Raw genomic sequence first — 22,216 nt, 5'->3', positions numbered from 1 at the left:
GGAGCAGCAAACTATATCCTAAAGAAAGCAGATCTGAATATTACAGAAGAATGGAATGGAATGGAATGGAATGGAATGGAATGGAATGGAATGGAATGGAATGGAATAGAATAGAATAGAATAGAATAGAATAGAATAGAATAGAATAGAATAGAATAGAATAGAATAGAATAGAATAGAATAGAATAGAATAGAATACTTTATTTGACCAAGGAATTTGTTTCTGGTGCATAAACTCTCAGTGTATATGCAAGACAACAGAATAATGATAATATAACCAACAAAATATAAAATAAATTAAGTCTTATTCTATTTTGGGACATTAAATTGCAGTAAGCATAGATTTCCCCCAATGCCCAGTCATTTCTTTCATCTTATCTCAATTACTGAAGCCCTTGATCCAGCCCTTTAGCAACGTTAGCATATACACTAGGAAAACCTGGTGGTATTTTAGGACTGATGCCAATGGGACCTTATGAGCATTTATCTTTACTTCACTCTCCTTCTCAAGGTTTCCCAGTTCCTGAGGTGAGCTGGTATCGGGATGGCCAGGTTATTTCTACTGCAACTCTGCCCGGTGCGCAGATCTCATTTAGCGATGGCCGCGCTAAACTTGTGATCCCCACCGTGACCGCAGCTATCAGTGGAAGATATACCCTACAAGCCACCAATGGATCTGGACAAGCCACAAGTACTGCAGAACTACTTGTCACCGGTAGGTTGTGGTTATAGAACCAGTTGGCACTTTCCATCTTTCATCTTAAAACATGTGAATAGAATCCACAAAGATGAAGACTAAATTGAAAAAAAGTATTAAGAGATCGCATTACACAAGGTTCTCCCCTTTCAAAATTCTCTGACATATCAAATATAGCTACTTATTAAGTTTTTAAAAATCTAACGCACCCCTCAATATTAACATTTAATTGTAAATAATGCCAGTAAATAAATGGTAAATATGAAGGCTGCCTTATATGTACTTCTAAGAACAATCAAACTTATAGGTCCACATTCTGCTTTATGTTGATTTTTATTTTTTTTATTTCTATGGGGTCCATCAACACAGATTTTGCATCTGGCTACCTCTTGATATTTAAAGGAAAGTGTCTTTATAACCTGATCATAGAAAACCTTACTTCTGTGTGATTCTTTTAAATTCTGCCCCATAATTTCAAAATTATGGGCAACTTACATATGGCTCCAAAGAGTTTTGGGTTCAGCCTCTCTGCCAATTGAAATCCTCTGTCAATTTTCAGAGGCAGAGTTTGCAACTCTTAGATTATTGTTTCAGGGATATTTCCTTACCAGATTCCTTACCTTCAACAGAAGCAGAGCATATTCTAATATACTTGAAAAGTTCTAAAAAAAATCAGGGAGATATCAGAAATCTATCTGCCTTGCAAGTAGCCCATGTATAACTGTATATCACAGTCAAACATCAATAATTGACCACAAGAAATGTTTAAGGCATTTTACATCATGCCTTAAAATGATTTTTATATCATAAAAAGTTTTATAGAACTTGCCAAATTCCAGTACCATGGTAGTCATGGATCCCAGGCACATTCTGTTTGTCAGCCTATTTAAGGTATCTTGCAGTGGTGAAATCCAATTTTTTTTACTACCGGTTCTGTGGGCATGGCTTGGTGGGCGTGGCAGGGGAAGGATACTGCAAAATCCCCATTCCCTCCCCAGTCCTGGGGGAAGGATATTGCAAAATCTCCATTCCCACCCCATTCTGGGGCCAGCCAGGGGTGGTATTTGCCGATTCTCCAAACTGCTCAAACTTTCTGCTACTGGTTCTCCAGAACCTGTCAGAACCTGCTGGATTTCACCCCTGGTATCTTGGTTCAAAATGTTTTGCCCTATGGTGCACCATTTAGCTCAGTTAAAGGTTATAGACACAACAATTTTAGTAGTAAGGAGATACATAATATTCCTTATGTTTGTTCTTGCTTATACAACCTCCTCTTCTTCCTCCTCCTCCTCCTCCTCCCAGCTGAAACAGCGCCACCCAACTTTTCACAAAGACTACAGAGCATGACTACTCGACAAGGAAGTCAAGTTCGACTTGACGTGAGAGTGACTGGAATCCCTACACCTGTGGTGAAGTTCTATCGGGATGGAGCAGAAATTCAAAGCTCCCTCGATTTTCAAATTTTACATGAAGGAGACCTCTACAGTTTAATAATTGCAGAAGCTTACCCTGAAGACTCCGGAACCTATTCAGTAAATGCCACTAATAGCGTGGGACGAGCAACTTCAACAGCCGAACTGCTCATACAAGGTAAAGATTAGTAGGATAGTCAACCAAGAATGTTTGTTTGTTTGTTTTCAAAACTTTAGGATTATTCCATCAGGGCAGCAAACTTCACAATGATTGCTCTTCTGTCAACAAATCCATCAATTCCATTTCTCTCAGATGATTTTAATGTGGCTGTAAAATTTCACCCTGGATCAAGCTGATCATAAATACTTCAGCATGACAAAAAGATAAAATTGTTTTCAAAAGCAACAGCAACAAATGTTCTGCTTCTTTTCTTCCCCTGTTAATACAAGGAAAACAAGTAGGCTAACTTATTGCTAGTGGGAGGCAGTGTTTTTTATTTGTAATTGTTTTACATTGTATTAATCTAAAATCCAGTAAATCAACACCTCAGTTTTTCACTCCAGGGTTTCTCTTGCTGGATGTCATAGTTTCATAGCAACTTGCTTAAGCATATACTGCAGTTGCAGGCCTGTGAAAGAGCAAAAATCCAGGCCTCACTACTGCTTTGACGTGCACACAGTAAAAGAAAAGAAAAAATACATGGGCCTAAATCTATATAGGTTAGATTTACACATCACACTAAGTAATAATGTGGTTTTTATTTTATTTATTTAAGGCAAAATCATTTTTGACATAAAGTATGAATTCAGCTATTGGGATTAATGAACCATGATTTGTGGGCTGCCATTTGTCAGAAATCCTGCTTGGGCGGGAGTTGGACTAAAATGACCTACAAGGCCCCTCCCAACGCTGTTAATCTGTAATTATGTCTGAACTTGGTTATGATGGTTTATTCAACAAGCCATGGCTAATGCGATGGCTTAATGTGATGTTCAGTGATCCCAAATATTTTGAAAGTTGTGTTTTCCTAGACATCATTCCAGCCCTAACAATGCATTTAGATATCCAAGTGGGAAGGACTGAAGTAGAAAAGAAATACACAAATGCATCAGTGTCCCAAATCTCTACATGCTCCTAAGGCTAAAATCATTAGGTTAAAATCCAAAAAATATTACAAGAATATTTAACTTTACAAAGCTTTCTGTGCCCAGAAAACCTGATGAAAAATGGGTAATTTTTATGAGCATGCTTATTGTACCCTTTTAAATGTTCACTCTGTAAGTATGAAGCAACAAAAGATGATGACCGTTTGTGCTGGCTTCCATTGGTTCCTTGGTTTTATACCTTATATTTCATAAGGAAATACCTTCCAAGAGTTTTGCTTAGGCTCCCTTATCTAGGCATTGTCCCCATTAAATGCAGTGGTGTTTTTTTCTAAACAGACTTACTTAGACTTGACTATTCTGCATTATATTCTTGGCTGATGTATGAAAAGGCTAATTTGAAATGAATTGCTCTCTTTATTAATCTGTGCCTGAGAGAATTAATTTATTCAGTTATTTATTTATTTATTATTTGCCTTATGGTGTTTTTCTATAAATGGGTAACATCTCCTTCAAGCTGAAGCAAAGCTGCTGGGAAATTTGTGGCTAAATTTGCACAGCTCTCTTGGCAATCATATACATGAACCCATAAATAACTGGCATCACCGATATACTTCTCTCCTCTACTCCCCTCCCAGAACCAATTCTAATGACTCCCATTCTCTTTTCTCTAAGGCGATGAAGAAGCTGTTCCCGCTAAAAAGACAAAGACGATTGTTTCGACTGCTCAGATTACACAAACAACACGACAAACCCGAACTGAAAAGGTTGGTAATTTGTCAGATTCTGTTACCAACCATTTCAAAGACTGGGGCTCTTTAACTAGATTTTCATGAGTGTTCTTGATCTTTCATTGCAGAAGATTGAAGCTCACTTTGATGCCAGAACACTTGCAACTGCTGAGATGATGATAGAAAGTGTCACTGGGCAGCAACTGCCCCATAAGGCACCCCCACGGATGCTTCCTCACCCTGCTTCTAAATCACCGACTCCGCCAATCATTGCAGCCAAAGTACAGATGGCACGCCAGCAATCACCATCCCCCATCAGACAGTCGCCATCTCCTGTACGACATGTGAGAGGTCCAACACCATCTCCAGTCAGGTAAACCACTCACATGTAAAATTTGACCCAGATCAGGAAAAAGTAAAGGGTTGCCCGGCAGTTCCTAGAATTCCTCATTATTATTAATTATAGTTGCAGTAGCTGATGGGAGTTAAAATTCAAGAACATCTGGAGAATCCCACTGTGCCTTTCTAAAGGCAAACATTGCTCTTTAAGCAGTGCAGCAAAATATTTGTGGCCAACACTGCTATTATACACTCCTGTGAGTTATTTACAGTTATGTAAATAACTATATGTACAGTTATGTAAATAACTATGAATATCCATTGAAAAGAAGTTTTGATGGAATTGGGTATTCTGAAGGGTTACCGGTGTGGGATTTGTGGTCTAGTTTGGAAATAAACAATCACCAGCCAAAACTTTCAAGAGAAAACAATGGTAATTTTATTCTTCACTTTGCAAACCGGGTGGACCATACACACACAGGTACAGTGGACACACCCTAAATCATCAATACATTTGTCGTATATTCCCTAGTACTGTTACAAATTTACCTCTCACCTCTTCTTCATTGGCTTGGGTAATAATGATGTCACAACCTATCCAAAGTGTCTAAAATGAATACATTATCTCCACCCCTGATTACATCTCCCACTACTCTAATTCTATCTCCCCCTGCCTTTATTTACGAATTTCCTTTTATGGTCCTAGTTCCTAGGGGTTATCTTTAGAGTAACTATCATATCAGTAAATTGTGGTTCTGGCTGGTTTGTAGCATAGCAAAGGCTTCAGCCTAGCTCATGAGATTAGAAACATATACAATGCATTTTGTTCACAGGCCAACATGTCTTCTTGCAATTCTGTAAAAACAATACAACTCTATTTCCCACACCAGTGGCCTAGTTTTCCACCTTTCAACAGTCACTTTGGGGAGCTGTTCTTCCCCTGGCATCAATATCAGTTCTGTTTTGTTAACAGATCGGTGTCTCCTGCTGGAGTTGCAAGGCTCTCAGTCTCTACGTCACCTATCAGACCTGTGAGATCACCAATTTTGGTCCGGAAAACACAGGCCGCAGCAGTGATGGGGGCTGATGTGCCTCCTCCTTGGAAACAGGAAGGCTACGTAGCTAGTTCGGAAACCAGAATGAAAGACACCCGAGTAACTACGAGCACCACCCAGATGAGGACTGAAGAAAGATGGGAAGGGAGATACGGAATGCACGAACAGGTTGCTATCAGCGGAGCTGCTGCAGCAGAAGCCACCCTGGCAATTGGTGCTGCTGCTGCTGCTGCTGCTTCTGCTGCTGCTGCTGCTACAGAGGTGAGACCTTTTCAAAGGGGTAGGGTGGAAGGGTTAGTGTGGAAGGGGTAAGGTGTTTTTCTCAAAGTAATGTGGTTTTGCCACAGAATTGGTCTGCTTAGGAGAAATTAGGACCTCTGTTGTTGTTATTTTACATGCCTGGTTATTTAGGCCAGGGTTTGGCAAACATTTTTTTTATAAATGGCCAGATCCTTCCCCTCCTCTGCCTCTACAAAGTCTGCCTGGTAGATCTGCAGGCCAAGAAACATGGCAGCCTTTATGTGGTGCTGGCCTACCAGCAAGGAGGCTGCTAATAGGCTACCGCCATTGTCCAGTACACCATGAACCTGTCCCTTGCTCCACTACCCTTGCTGTAAGATCTTGGCTGAAGCTCGGCCATAGTGATCTGCTATCTGCCTGCCCATTCTTAGCTCAGAAGCCATATAAAACAACAGACACACTGGGCTAGTATTTGGCCCCTGGGCTGCAATATGCCGACCCCTAATGTAGACGGTGCTGTGCTATAATGTTGTCACAGGACAATCTGGCAAAGCAGATGCTTGTGTTTGCACCTATTCCTCATGTTACTGACGTTGTATTCCAATGAGCTGTCTTTTCATGCCACTCATTTGGGTCTCGCAGGACATGGACAAAACAGCCGCTGTTGCTACCGTCGTTGCAGCTGTTGACATGGCTAGAGAGAGAGAACCTCTTCCAAGTGCTGTAGAGCAGATGGCTAAAAGGACAGCCATGACCACAGTGCACATTCCGCCTGTCCAGGAGCAGGTAGATATAAAGCAAAGTGACAATAAATAACACTCTCCCCTTGTTTTCCATTAATATTGCCAATGCAGGCATTTGCAAAAAATGAGCAACACATTGGCTAATACGACAAGCAAGCATGTTATGATACCAAATCTATCAATGTTAATGTTTATTTTTTTCCCCTTTCTGAGCTTAAACTAACTTTTATCCCCAAATATATTTATCTTCATTTGCTTTTATATTTTACATACTTTTTATATAGGACGATTGATGAAATTAAATGTTATAGCTTGCTCTTTCTTTCTTTCTTTCTTTCTTTCTTTCTTTCTTTCTTTCTTTCTTTCTTTCTTTCTTTCTTTCTTTCTTTCTTTCTTTCTTTTCACCATTAAAATATAGGTTAAAAAAGAAGCTGCCCTAGTAATTACTGCTACTGCTGAAAAAACCAGAGAGCAAGAAATGATGTTGAGAACCAGAGAAGCAGTTACCACAAAACAAGAACAAATACACATTACTGAGGAAAAGGTGAATAGCCAATTTAGTTTCATCAGCAAGCTTCATTTCCACAGTAAACTATCAGTGAATAGGAGGGAATTCCCCCATCCCTCTCCTCATAACAAGTGCTGTGAGAAGTCAACATGCTGATTAGCCATGAAGTTTTACTTATTTATTTGTATCCCACCTTTATTATTTTACAAATACCTCAAGATGCCAAACTTATCCAACGCACCTTCCTCCTCCTATTTTCCCCCATAACAACAACATTGTAAGGTGGGTTGGGAGAGATCCTGAGTGACAGTGACTGACCCAAAGTTACCTAACCCGTGTCCATGCCCAAGAAGGGACTAGAACTCACAGTCTCCTACTTTCTAGCCTAGTGCCTTAACCACTAGACCAAACTGGCTCTCTATGTTGCTGAAGCTTATTTATTTGAATCCTATGCCACACCTTACCCTTATACTGATTATGTTCATCTCATGTGCAATGCATTTTGAGAAATATTGTTGTTTGTTTAAATTCAGTCATCAATACACTCTTTTCTCTACCATTAAATTAGATACGAAAAGAACCAGTGAAAGTTCCTGTACCCAGAGTAATAATTGCCGCTGACACATTTAAAGAACAAGAACTGATTTCAAGAGCTAGAGAAGAAATTCCTACAAGAAAGGAAGAAATTCACATTACTCATGAAAAGGTAAATATCAGTCGTGTGGAAAAAAAACTCTTCCTCTTTCTTAGTTATAAAATTTATAAGCACTATTAATTAGGCATCCATTTCTGCTTTGATTTGCTTGTTATGAATTTAAAGAATTCCTCTTTAGAAATTATGTCTCTAACTTTATACTGTCTATGATTGTAATATAGATTTGATTTGATTTGACATTCCTCTAGCTTGATATTTTCCACCTATCCCCAATATATATTTGTCATTTCTGACATTCGCAGAAGTCTCTCTAAATCATGTATCTACATTAAATATGACTACGGTAATTACATTGGCCAACTTAGTAAAGAGAAGTTTTGATCTTAGAAACCAGAAATTCTAGAGCTGGGTGAAGGAAACAATAGTACCCTAGTTTTCTTAAACAATTTTTTCAATTCAAGCCCATGCTCTCTACATGGGGCTCCCCCTGGGGTGCACCCGGAGGCTCCAGCTGGTCCAGAACGCGGCCGCGCGGGGGATTATGGGGGCGACGAGGCGCTCCCATGTGACACCTCTCCTGCGCGAGCTGCACTGGCTCCCGGTGGTCTTCCGGGTGCGCTTCAAGGTGTTGGTGACCACCTTTAAAGCGCTCCATGGCTTAGGGCCGGGGTACTTACGAGACCGCCTACTGCCACCAATAGCCTCCCACCGGCCAGTACGCTCGCACAGAGTGGGCCTCCTCAGGGTGCCGTCCGCCAGACAATGTCGGCTGGTGACCCCCAGGGGGAGAGCCTTCTCTGTGACGGCGCCCACCCTCTGGAATAACCTTCCCCCAGAGTTACGTATAATAACAGACCTCCGGATTTTTCGTCGGGCCCTGAAAACTTATTTATTTCAACTAGCTGGGCTGGCTTGAGCTAAATTTTAAATTGATTTTAAATTGGGTTGTTTTAATTTACGGCCAGAATATTTAATTATTTTAATACTGTTTTTTAAATTTTGTATGCTTTGTTTTTACTTAGGCTGTGCACCGCCCTGAGTCCTATTTGGAGAAGGGCGGTATAGAAATTTAAACAAACAAATAAATAAATAAATAAATAAATAAATAAATAAATAAATAAATAAATAAATAAATAAATAAATAAATGGAAAAATGCTTTTGAAATTGTGGGATATTCCAAAAATTGTACACAAACCATGCAGCAACAAACCATTTCCTTAGTAACTCCTGGAATTTTGCTTTGTTCAAACAAATCTAATTGTGTCGGGTGCAATATACTGGAGTAAACTGCTTAGAGGGGGTTGTAAAATACTATGAAGTGGTATATAAGTCTAAGTGCTATTGCTATTGTTCAAGAAAATGCAGCCCAAATTTTATTTCTCTGGTGGTAAATGCTGTAACATCACTTATTTAAATAACAAACTTAGAAGTCAACATGAGGTTACTGAGGAAAAAAAAGGAAATATTCAGCAATTTGGGGACACTTCTGAAGAAACACTGTCTTTTCCAACAAAATCATGGGGTAAATGTTTCCCCACCACAGCTTTGAAATTCAGCATGCTCAGTATGCCTTAAAATATTGCATGTCAGCTGTCAGGAGTATGGGATACAAAAAAAGTTATTGGGCAAGTTTCTGGAGCTTAGAAATGACGTAAGGACACATGGAAGCAATATTTTCAGGGTACTCTTGCTAATCAAAAATGAGATTGCTGTTCATTTTATTTGCAATCAGTTTTTACCAAATAGTAATAATTGGCACAAATTGTATTGTGTGTAGGGTATTTTACTTTGGGCAACCTATCTGATATACCTCTAATACATTTAAGATTGTAGCTATCTAAAGTGAAATATATAGCCTCACTACTCTCAAGTCTCCAAAACCAAGAAAGACGCGTTGTGGTTTCTCCAAGCAGATTTTGTTATTGTTCCTCGCCTATAGACAGAATCTTGCCAAACTAAAACCAACTATCAACCCCCATAAAGCTTATAGTCTGGAACTGTTAGGGAGGAGCTGTCTTCACCCTCTATCTCTCACACAAACTATCTGAACTGAATTGTCTCTTGCTCTTCTGGAATGCACTCCCTCCCAGGAAGCTCAACTACATTCCATGACAACAAAGATAGAAAACATGAAGTTTGTGATGTCGTTTGCTTAGCAAGCCACCCATTATGGCTCTAGATGCAAACCAATTTAGTACGGCATGTTGAACATTGTTAAAAAATATCCTGAAGTATAAACACATGAATGAAACGAAACAAGATGAAATAAAATAAATACAAATATTCCATTTCTAGAATTGCTATTCTCAATATGGATCACAATCCAGGATGGAATTTAGTAGACTTATTTATTGTAACACTTAGCTCTCTGCAGAACAATGGCCATGTGCTGTTTAAAGTTATCTCTGTTATTGAAAAATAATATTAGTTTTCAGCTATGCTGGGAAGAGAATCTGATAACTGAACTCCTTTCTTTTCTATCATATGATTAGATAAGAAAAGAAGCCGTTAAAGTTCCTGTGCCCAAGGTGATAATTGCTCCTGAATTACTTAAGCAACAAGAACAGATTTCAAGAGCCAGAGAAGAAATATCAACCAGAAGGGAAGAAATGCACATCACTCATGAAAAGGTGAATATTATCAATTTTGCACAATTTTTTTTTCTGCTCAGTTGCAGACTTTATTTTCACATTTCTTTTTATTTTCCTTCATTTTCTTGTGAACTCCCTGCAATAGCAACTTTGCTCCCTTTTATAAAAAATATCTTCATTTAGTTAAAACAAAGCATCAATTTAATCCTAATTAAAATTCCATTGATTCATTCAAAAAACTTATATAGCCACCCCAAAGGAATCCTTCAAAGTTAAAAGGTTTAAGGAAAAATGCTAAATAATCCAGTGCCTTGCATCTAGAAAATTTTATGGAATGTATATTTCTTTATTAAGATACTCATATTTTTCAATGCTTATTGGTGGTTTTCAGTCTGATTGTTCTTGCAGATATCAAGGAGAACAGGGGAAAAAAACTTTTCAGTATTCAAATTATCCACTAAAATTCAATAACTATTTTTGCTCATTTTTAAAATGTCCCACTGGATTTATTGCTCTCTCTGGATCTTCTTTCAATGGGGTCAATGGGGAGAAGTTTCAAAAGGACATAATTAATAATATATATATATGTTAATGTTAGCTTTACAAATCTTTTTAAAAAGAGTTTAGGAACTAAATTTGGTTTGTTTTATAAAAAATACTATTTTCTCCCATAACTTGTTCCACATGGATTTAAATCAACAATTAATGTAAGACATCGTGTTCTTGTGTGGATCTAGAAACCAGTCTGTCTCAAATCAATGTAATTCTGATATCAATTCACACACAAATTCCTTTCAGCCAACTTCATTCTGAAATTTCAAGTCAATTTATCCCAGAGATGTGTTTAATAGATAATTCTATAATATATTATTTTAATGATTTTTTCCATCTATTCAGTATGCCTTGTAAACTCAGTTCAGAAGATAAATTATGTCTGCATATTGATCCAGAAAATACGAACAAAATCTCTTTATTTAAAAATCTGCCCCACCCCCCCAAAAAAAATTGTCTGCAAACTCTTTTCTAAAAGATTGTTCTTGTGTTCTTGTTAAATTTCAAAAATGAAAGAGAAGGCTAGCTTTTCCACTGAAAAGAACTCGTGGTTTATTTCCACTTCATTCATAAATTGTCAGCTTGCCCCTTCTGCATTTTAAGTCACCTCAATTAAATATAATAAGGCCACATAGATTAACGTGGAGCTGTATAAAGACCACATATCAGTCGTTTTAGAATCTGGATAGCATTTCATTATTATTTTTGCCTCTTTGTAATTTCATGCGCTTTACTGCTTCCTGTCTGCTTTTCGCTGCTGTCCCAATGAACATTTTTGCAACACCACATATATAATCACACTTCTGTTTTTACTATAAACATCAGACATGGAAAGAAGTTGTGAAGCCCGTGAAACCTTCTGTACCTAAGGTAGTAATTACAGCTGACAAACCCAAAGTACCTGCACCGGTAGTAAAAACTACAGAGAGAATTGCTACCAAACAAGAAGCAGAAGCCCACTTTATCCAAGAAAAGGTGAATAGAACCATTGTTAATGTGATGGTCATTCTCATGTCCCATTCTCACACTGACATGCTCATAATTCTTCAATAAGCCTACTAACTCTTCCATACCCTTTTCTGGTTGCGTTCATTAAGAGAAATGGGAAATGGCCATTTTTTCATATGGTATGCCATAATATATTCACAGCTTCCCTGTCATGGTGTTTGGGGCTTTAAAACTTCATATACTAAATTTGCAGTTTTTTTTAACATGTAATTATCCAGTCAGTTAATAACCAAACGTCAATATTTATCTGCTTCAGGAATTAGAATGTTCTGCAGGGACAGAACATAAAGCATTTAATCTATTAACTTTTCTCTATCCATAAACAGAGAACATCTTTTTTCCTGAAATTTTGCTGTCACTATTGTTTGTTTGGAGACATTACGTAACCTAAAACTTATGTTCTTGCTATAATATAATTAGGTAAGACAGGAGACTGAAAAAATTGCCATAGTTCCGAAAATCATTGAGGTTGATAAACGCAAAAAACAAGATATAATATCAAGAACCAGAGAAGAAGCTGCTGCCAAAAGAGAACAAATCCACCTAGTCCATGAACAGGTGAATAGCATTCACCAAAACAAGATGTTTACTAATACAAATTATTCAAAATTATGCAAACTTTTGACTCAGCCTAGAGCCAATATTTATTTGTTTAGACCTTTGTATAGCTACCCATCTTAAAGTCAAAATCTGGGCTGTTTACATGCCAAAAACAAAATAATATATGCAGCAATAAAAACAAAAGAAATAGTAGTACCATATGGCATTGTTCTTCTCTAACAATTAATATGCATCTCAGAAATTAATTACAGCTCCTACATTGTGTAATTAGAATATTGAGAAAATGGTGCTTCTTTTCTTTGTTTTACTTCAGGTAACAGAATATGATTGAATCTGAAGCCTGAACACCCCTTCTTGAAATTCAGTCTCTTTAAATTCCATGAGGGGTATTTTAAAGTAGATTTATTTAAGGCAGAACTATAAATTAATACCATAAAAAAGTAAACATTCAAATACATGATTTTGACATATTTGAAATTAAGTAGAAGATCTGTTATAAATGGATAAAGGACTTTCTGAAATGTGTGTTGCAAAATTATTTGTGTATTTCTGACAAGCTTATGTGTCTGTAAGTCTTCATCAACCATGCTATTATTATATTATATGGTTATCTTTCCTTTCCTTTCCTTTCCTTTCCTTTCCTTTCCTTTCCTTTCCTTTCCTTTCCTTTCCTTTCCTTTCCTTTCCTTTTCTCTCCCCTCCGCTCTCCTCTCCTCCCTTCCCTTCCCTTCCCTTCTAACATGGTTGAATAGTTTGTACATTCTGTACTAAATGTAAACATTGACTGTCTGCATCCAGTATAGTATTCATTTCTTTACATTTGAACATTGTTAAGGAATGATATATACCGTGTTTCCCCGAAAATAAGACCCTGTCTTATATTTTTTTGAACCCTGAAATAAGCGCTTGGCCTTATTGCCATGCACTCAAAAGCCCAATTGGGGTTATTATCAGGGGATGTCTTATTTTGGGGGAAACAGGGTATTATCTCAATGAACAGAGATGCAGAAAATATGAAGATATTAAATATCGTATATAATTATAATTGGCAATGTATGTGCATATGAAATAAGAAAAATAGAAGGCTGGAAATGTAATGTTTTTGAATGTTATGTGCTCTATGCTAGCTGTTCTGTCATGAATGTAGTTATGTATCAATGTTTTGCAAATGTTGCCTTTAGATTGATGTTGGCAAAAAGGCTGAAGCTGTAGCCACAGTTGTTCATGCAGTTGACCAAGCACGCATTAGAGAACCCAGAGAACCAGATTATGCCGAAGAAGCTTATTCTGAACAGGCAGTTCTGGACTATGGCTATAAAGAGCATGCTTTAGCAAGACATGTTGTTGAGGTACCACCAGAACCACATGTTGTCACCAAAGAGGTGAAAACTGAGGAGGTTCGAATTCCCCCTAAAATACATGTTGCAGCTGCTGAAAGAATGGAAACGGACATATCAACACAGGTTAGGCTCAGTTTTAACCCTGCAGCCATTTCCAATGGCTGTCAAGCTTCTTTTCTTTTCTTTTCTTTTCTTTTTTTCCTATTTGGCAACCTTCTCAATGCCCATTTTATTGGTTAACGTAGATTAAAAGGACTGCAGAAACATCACTTGAAAAATCAATCCATGTGGAACACATACGTCCCCGTACAGCAAGCCCTCATTTTACAGTTTCCAAAATTACTGTTCCTAAACCAGATCATACTTATGAGGTAAGAAGAGAAGGAAGAGTATGTCAGGCAAATAGAGATCTCTATTGAAATAGTTAACCCAGTTCCTTTTTCTACATAAACCAGAATAGAATGAGGCTTAAGTGAAAGAGGGAGGAGAAAATTTCTAATACTGAAACAGTACAGGGGGGTATGCTATTATTTATTATACAAGGAAATTAATGGGGCTGTTCACCAATTGAATGGCATCCATTGGTAGAACAGTTTTCCGAGCAGCCCCTCTAAATCTCCTTTAAAGCATCCAGATGACCCTCCACAGTAGAGTTGGGGGAGTGTAAGAGAAGGAAAATGACCTTCTGCTATCCTTCCACTATAATTGTATCAGTACATCAATAAAACGGATATTACATGCTCTGGTTATATGAACCAAGCATGTTTCAAAATATCTTGTCTGGAAAACAAGGAACAAGGTAGAGGAAGAGACCTAAAATGCCTGGCATACTCCTTTTCTCTCCGTAAAAAGTAAAACATTATTTGCAAATTCTTACTTCCTAAATTAATCAAATAATTCATAGAGTGATAGTGTTTGTTCTGTCTTTCATGTGGTCATGTTGAATACTAAGTGTGTATAGGAATTAACATGCTGTATATTTATAATCCCAATTATAGTGTACTCATCAAGAGTACATGGGTTTTGCTTTACCTTTTCTTTTTCACCCCTCTCATTTTTCCATTTGACATTTTAATTGCCTCCTTTACAGGTCTCATCATCTAACCATTCCATCTAATCCAATCCATTTTTCCAATACAGAGTTGTGTTACTTCATCATTGTACAGAGGATGACTTTTTAAAAAAATCAAATACATGTAAATAATGTTATGGTGGTTGGCTTCATATTAAATCAGATACTGTAGTCTTTCTTTTTTTTCTCTCAAAGAAAGACAAGGTATATGAAAATACAAGTATATTCTGTCTTACATACTTAATGCAACATGTAAATCCTAGTTACATAATAGTGTTGTAGTGAATAAAATCTAGTGTTCTAAATATTGCAGACAAGATTTGTCATTATATCTACTGGACAAAGATGGAGGAGTATGACTTTTATGAGACCAATTATGGCTTCATAGCAAATTATGAACTTTGATTGACAAGATGAATAATACCATCAAACATTTGAATGTAAACAACATTGAAAGATTAAAATATAATTTCTTATTTCAAAAAGCCAATAGGAGTATTTCTTAATTGCATCTTGTAAAAACAAAGCCAATCGATGAGAGAAAAATAACGTGTGGTTTCTGAAAGGTTAGAACCAAATACCAGCTGCAAGAAAGAAGCCATATTTTACCATAACATTTACATATTACATGTATTTATATATACATATAGGTGTGTGTGTGTGTGTGTGTGTGTGTGTGTGTGTGTGTGTGTGTGTGTGTAGCTAGCAGTGGTAACCCTTTTTTTTTTTTTTTATCTTGGGATGATTAGGTTTCCATAGCAGGATCTGCTATAGCTACTCTGGAAAAAGAGTTAGCAACAACTTCTGTTCCTAAAATAACCAAACCTGTGAAACGTCCTATTGCAAAGTCTCCTGAACCCAGAGTGATGCCAGAGAAAGTCATCTCTCCACAGTTCCCTTTTGTAGAGACGCCTGCTGAAACCTATCAGAGGCTTTATGGCGTTGAAATAAAAAGAGAAACGGGTGTGAGTGTGACAGGTGGACTGATGCAGGAACGTGAACGTGTTGAATTAATGCCAGAAGCTGAACCCAAGGTTGGTCATTAAGCACCTTTCAGTCTTTGCATGCAGAACAATGCATTCTTTATTTCTTTCCTTTTTTTCCACCAGCCTTCCCCCTTTTTAAAAGTTTCCCTCTCTTCTTACTGACCTTTGTATACCATCTGTGGTGACATTGTTTTCTGTCTCTGAAGACCGTTTCCTCAGAGCAAGCAATAGAAAAGACCCAAACAAAATGGCCATTGGCTTGTTTCTGTTCTCACGCATGCTGCTGCTTGCTGAACAAAATGCTGTGTGACACCAATTAACTTTGTGTGAAATCTCCCTAGGTGATCGAAGTTGCTAGAGTTCCAAAACCTACAGAAGTTCCCGCTACACCCCCATCTATAGTCTCAGTAAGTAATCAATGTTCTGCTGATAGGTAGACTAATTTACTCTGCTGTGATCTTTTGAGTAACTTTTTTTTTAAATCATAAAAATATGGTGCAGTACTACTGCCATCTAGTGTATAGAATATGGAAGTAGAGAAGATATTGAAACCGATTCTCATATACCTACTTTGCAGTCTGAAATAAAACTGCATAAAGGAATTTCCCCATTCAGTTCAATTGAGAGAGCAGAGATTCATGTATGCATGAATCTATTCCGTGGGTGAAAATGAAAAGTGCAAACTTTGCATATGATACTGCTGGCGAATTCAAGCAAGTAACCAGTAGGATCAAAATTAACTATTTTTGCATTAAATAGAAAATGGTCTAGAGCGATGCTGGAGGACCAGTAACTCCGAATCTGACCGAACACTCTTAAGAGCCTTTATTAGGACTTATTTAGTGGTGATACGGGCAGCAAAATGTTCGCATTTTTCCGCACTTATTGCATCCGCTGATTCGCGTCCAGCCACCCTATTTAGGGTGACTCGCTCCCTCCTTAATGCCGGGGGAGTGGAGGAGCCCTTGCAGGGTAGAGCTGAGGAGTTTGTGTAGTTTCTGTCGGATAAAGTCGCTCAGATTCGGATGGACCTGGACTCTGATTGGGCAATTATGACTGAGATGACGGGGGCAGGTCTTAGTCCTATTGTGTGGGATGAATTTGAGTCTGTGACTCCTGAGGAAGTGGACAAGGCTGTAGGAGCGATGAGTTCCTCCACTTGTTTGTTGGACCCGTGCCCCTCCTGGCTGGTTTTGGCCAGCAGGGAGGTGACACGAGGCTGGCTCCAGGCTTTAGTTAAAACGTCCTTGAGGGAAGGGGCCTTCCTGCAATCATTAAAGGAAGCAGTTGTAAGGCCCCTCCTCAAGAAGCCTTCCTTGGATCCAGCAGAATTAAAGAACTTTCGTCCAGTCTCCAACCTACCCTTTGTAGGAAAGGTTGTAGAGAAAGTGGTGGCACTTCAGCTCCTGCGGTCATTGGAGAAAACGGATTATCTAGACCCTTTTCAGTCTGGCTTCAGGCCTAGCTACAGCATGGAAACTGCCTTGGTCACGCTGATGGATGATCTCTGGCGAGCCCAAGATGGGGGTCATTCCTCCATCTTGGTGCTACTTGACCTCTCAGCGGCTTTCGATACCATTGACCATGGTATCCTTCTGGGACGACTAAGGGAGTTGGGAGTGGGAGGCACTGTGTTACGGTGGTTCTCCTCCTATCTCTTTGGTCGGTTACAGTCAGTGTTGGTAGGAGGACAGAGGTTGACCCCTAGACCCCTCGTTTGCGGGGTGCCTCAGGGCTCAGTCCTCTCTCCCCTCCTATTTAATATCTACATGAAGCCGCTGGGTGAGATTATCCAACGATAAGGGGTGAGGTATCAGCAATACGCTGATGATACCCAGCTGTATATCTCTACCCCGCGTCAATTCAGTGAGGCGGTGGATGTGATATGCCGGTGCCTGGAGGCCGTGAGGGTCTGGATGGGAGTCAACAGGCTCAGACTTAACCCAGGCAAGACCGAGTGGCTGTGGGTATTGCCTCCTAAAGACTATGTTGATTGTCCATACTTGGTTCTAGAGGGGGAGAAATTGTCCCCCTCAGAATGGGCTCGCAATTTGGGTGTCCTCCTAGACTCACAGCTAAGATTAGAGCAACATCTGTCAGCTGTGGCTAGGGGGACCTTTGCACAGGTTCGTCTGGTGCACCAATTGCGACCCTACTTGGATCAGGAGGCTCTCCTCACAGTCACTCATGCCCTTGTCACCTCACGGTTAGATTATTGCAACACACTCTACATGGGGCTACCCTTGAAAAGTGTTCGGAGACTACAGTTGGTCCAGAATGCAGCCGTGCGAGTTGTCGTGGGTGCACCTAGGTACACCCACATTACACCAATTCTCCATGAGCTGCACTGGCTCCCTATTGGTCTCCAGTCACAATTCAAGGTGTTGGTTATTACCTTTAAAGCCCTACATGGCTCAGGGGCAGGTTATCTTTGAGACTGCCTTCTACCACATAGCTCTCAGTGACTGGTAAGATCCCACAGAGTTGGTCTCCTCTGGGCCCCGTCAGCTAAACAATGCTGGCTGGCAGGCCCACAGGGGAGGACCTTCTCTGCGGCTGCCCCAGCTCTCTGGAACCAGTTACCTCCTGCGATCCAGACCATCCCCACCCTATTGGCCTTCCGAAAAGCAGTGAAGACCTGGCTCTTCCGGCAGGCCTGGGGCCGTTGATCTCGCTGTTGCGATCTGGCGAGATCCGGCCATGAATGGTGTGAATAGGTTTTAATTGTTTTTAATATTTTAATTTTTAATGTTTTTATACAGTCAGGTCCAGAAATATTGGGACATCGACACAATTCTAACATCTTTGGCTCTATACACCACCACAATGGAGTTGGAATGAAACAAACACAATGTGCGTTAACTGCAGACTGTCAGCTTTAATTTGAGGGTATGTACATCCAACTCAGGTGAATGGTGTAGGACTTACAGCAGTTTGTATATGTGCCTCCCACTTGTTAAGGGACCAAAAGTAATGGGACAATTGGCTTCTCAGCTGTTCCATGGCCAGGTGTGTGATATTCCCTCATTACCCCAATTACAATGTGCAGATAAAAGGCCCAAAGTTCATTTCAAGTGTGCTATTTGCATTTGGAATCTGTTGCTGTCAACTCTCAAGATGAGATCCAAAGAGCTGTCACTATCAGTGAAGCAAGCCATCATTAGGCTGAAGAAACAAAACAAACCCATCAGAGAGATAGCAAGAACATTAGGCGTGGCCAAAACAACTGTTTGAAACATTCTCAAAAAGAAGGAATGCACCGGTGAGCTCAGCAACACCAAAAGACCTGGGAGACCACAGAAAACAAGTGTGGTGGATGACCGAAGAATTCTTTCCCTGGTGAAGAAAACACCCTTCACAACAGTTGGCCAGATCAAGAACACTCTCCAGGAGGTAGGTGTATGTGTGTCGAAGTCAACAATCAAGAGAAGACTTCACCAGAGTGAATACAGAGGGTTCATCACAAGATGTAAACCATTGGTGAGCCTCAAAAACAGGAAGGCCAGATTAGAGTTTGCCAAACAACATCTAACAAAGCCTTCACAGTTCTGGAACAAGATCCTATGGACAGATGAGACCAAGATCAACTTGTACCAGAGTGATTGGAAGAGAAGAGTATGGAGAAGGAAAGGAATTGCTCATGATCCTAAGCATACCACCTCATCAGTGAAGCATGGTGGTGGTAGTGTCATGGCGTGGGCATGTATGGCTGCCAATGGAACTGGTTCTCTTGTATTTATTGATGATGTGACTGCTGACAAAAGCAGCAGGATGAATTCTGAAGTGTTTCAGGCAATATTATCTGCTCACATTCAGCCAAATGCTGCAGAACTCATTGGACGGCGCTTCACAGTGCAGATGGACAATGACCCAAAGCATACTGCAAAAGCAACCAAAGAGTTTTTGAAGGGACAGAAGTGGAATATTATGCAATGGCCAAGTCAATCACCTGACCTGAATCCCATTGAGCATGCATTTCACTTGCTGAAGACAAAACTGAAGGGAAAATGCCCCAAGAACAAGCAGGAACTGAAGACAGTTGCAGTAGAGGCCTGGCAGAGCATCACCAGGGATGAAACCCAGCGTCTGGTGATGTCTATGCGTTCCAGACTTCAGGCTGTGATTGATTGCAAAGGATTTGCAACCAAGTATTAAGAAGGGAAAGTTTGATTTATGATTATTATTCTGTCCCATTACTTTTGGTCCCTTAACAAGTGGGAGGCACATATGCAAACTGCTGTAAGTCCTACACCGTTCACCTGAGTTGGATGTACATACCCTCAAATTAAAGCTGACAGTCTGCAGTTAACGCACATTGTGTTTGTTTCATTCCAACTCCATTGTGGTGGTGTATAGAGCCAAAGATGTTAGAATTGTGTCGATGTCCCAATATTTCTGGACCTGACCGTATATGGTTTTTAAATGCATTGTAAGCCGCCTTCATTGTAAGTGCATTGTAAGCCGCATTGTAAGTCTTCGGAGAAAGGCGGCATACAAATTGAACAAATAAATAAATAAATAAGTGTGTATTTAGCAAAATGGAATACAGAACATTTTGAGATCTGCAGCATTAACTGGATCTGCCATTTTCAAAATACCTTTAATGTTGGCTAAAAGAAGACAGAATAATAGAATAACAGAATAACAACAGAATAACAGAATAACAGAATTGGAAGGGACTTGGAGGTCTTCTAGTCCAACCCCTTGCACAAGCAGGAGACCTTATGCCATTCCAGACAAGTGGCTCTCCAGTCTCTTCTTAAAAGCATCCAGTAATGGAGCACCCACAACTCTGAAGACAAGCCATTCCACCAGTAGTGGGTTCCACTTACCTTCGCTACCGGTTCGGAACTGTGAGCGCTAGCGCACGGCACTTCTGTGCATGCGCAGAGCGTCTGTGATGATATCCAGGCTGGTGGGCGGAGCCTCCCATCGCCGCCACTACCAGTTCGCCCAAACCAGAGTGAACCGGTAGAAACCCACCACTGCATTCCACTGGTTAAATGTTCTATTGGGAACTTTCTCCTTAGTCTTTGATTAGTTTCCATCCATTGTTTTTTCTCTTGCCTTCTGGTGCTTTGGAAAATAGATTGACTCCCTCTTCTTTGTGGCAACTCCTCAAATATTGGAACACTGCTATCATGTCACCTCCAGTCTTTCTTTTCACTAGACTAGACAAACCCAATTCCTGCAACCGTTCTTCATATGTTTTAGCCTCCAGCCCACTAATCATTTCTGTTGCCTTTTTTATGCTCTTTTTCCAGAGTCTCTACCTCCTTTTTATAATATGACAACCAAAACTGGATGTAATATTCTAAGTGTAGTCTTACTAAGGCTTTATAAAGCGGTACTTTGTAAAGATGAACCTACCTGGTTCTACAAAATGAAGGGGGGCAATCCAAACGTCTAGTAACTTGTTTAAGGTGCCACAAGATTCTTGCTTGCTCTGTCTATCTAGATGCTGAAAAATGTGACTGTTATGGAGGGAGAGTCTGTCACCCTGGAGTGCCGCATCTCTGCATATCCTGCTCCAACTGTTGCTTGGTACAGAGAAGACTACCACATTGAAAGTTCCATTGATTTCCAAATTACCTTTGAGTCAGGAGTTGCTCGCCTTGTGATCCGAGAAGCTTTTGCTGAAGACAGTGGGAAATTTACTTGCACAGCTTCCAATGAGGCAGGAAGCGTTAGCACTTCATGCTACCTCCTTGTACAAGGCAAGTATGGAGAGAAATGGAGGCCAGGTGTTTTGGGTGGGTGCAGTGGTGAAATCCAAATTTTTTTACTACCAGTTCTGTGGGCGTGGCTTGGTGGGCATGGTAGGGGAAGGATACTGCAAAATCCCCATTCCCTCCCCACTCCTGGGGGAAGGATATTGCAAAATCTCCATTCCCACCCCACTCTGGGGCCAGCCAGAGGTGGTATTTGCCAGTTCTCTGCAGTACTCAAAATTTCCGCTACCGGTTCTCCAGAACCTGTCAGAACCTGCTGGATTTCACCCCTGGGTGGGCGGTCTGTTAAATATACTGTTATATAAGTATAATATCAAAGAATCTTACATAATCGGTTGAATGAGTAGAAACAAACAGGTTATCTTTCCCACTCTAGTTATTGGGTTCACTGAATTGTTAAAGACTATGAATAAAGCAGTCACAAGTCCACTCTTCTGTATCTTTATGTACATGTAATCATTTTTATCATACCCATCAATCTGAAAGTGTGTGGCTGTGCAGAGTTTTGGACCAGAGGCTTTAAATCTTCCTCAGCCATGATACTCAGGAAGATTTTATCACCGGGTGGATAGAAAGACTATTTTTCACCTTGACATTCTAGGGATGATGGCAGCCTTTATGCCCAAAAGGAAAAAAAAATAGACATTTTGCTCATGTTTTATTTCCTTCAAATGTATACTCCTCTTCTTGACTGAAACATGCAACTCACCCCAATAAATGTGATCTAAATCCTTCTCAATATCTCAAATAGGTCATGCTTAAAAGGAGATTTCTTTCATTACTGTACAAAGCAATTGCACCATGTTGCAAGGACAAACTCATTCATCCTATAAATCCAATCCGCAGACAAACTATCAAATCGGGCAAAAGCAGCAGCTGATTTTTTTAA

At 39.7% G+C, this 22,216-nt stretch overlaps 1 protein-coding gene across 1 annotated transcript in view; it reads left to right on the top strand.

The window, feature by feature from the left end:
- TTN (titin) overlaps nt 1–22,216 on the top strand; it is a 312,529-nt gene that overhangs the window by 8,067 nt on the left and 282,246 nt on the right. The window contains exons 3-17 of the mRNA XM_087882058.1: nt 512–715; nt 2,000–2,287; nt 3,889–3,980; nt 4,073–4,317; nt 5,257–5,599; nt 6,221–6,364; nt 6,740–6,865; nt 7,398–7,535; nt 9,978–10,115; nt 12,057–12,194; nt 13,379–13,660; nt 13,783–13,908; nt 15,359–15,643; nt 15,937–16,002; nt 21,054–21,312. Of these exons, the coding sequence (XP_087738184.1) occupies nt 512–715; nt 2,000–2,287; nt 3,889–3,980; nt 4,073–4,317; nt 5,257–5,599; nt 6,221–6,364; nt 6,740–6,865; nt 7,398–7,535; nt 9,978–10,115; nt 12,057–12,194; nt 13,379–13,660; nt 13,783–13,908; nt 15,359–15,643; nt 15,937–16,002; nt 21,054–21,312 (2,874 nt within the window). The remainder of the gene's footprint in view (nt 1–511; nt 716–1,999; nt 2,288–3,888; nt 3,981–4,072; nt 4,318–5,256; nt 5,600–6,220; nt 6,365–6,739; nt 6,866–7,397; nt 7,536–9,977; nt 10,116–12,056; nt 12,195–13,378; nt 13,661–13,782; nt 13,909–15,358; nt 15,644–15,936; nt 16,003–21,053; nt 21,313–22,216) is intronic.

Source organism: Pantherophis guttatus, chromosome 1 (assembly GCF_059756535.1).
Source record: "Pantherophis guttatus breed Tessera chromosome 1, ASM5975653v1, whole genome shotgun sequence".
Lineage (NCBI taxonomy): Eukaryota > Metazoa > Chordata > Lepidosauria > Squamata > Colubridae > Pantherophis > Pantherophis guttatus.
Note: the sequence above shows the minus strand (reverse complement) of the source record. Positions and strands in the feature narration are given on the sequence as shown.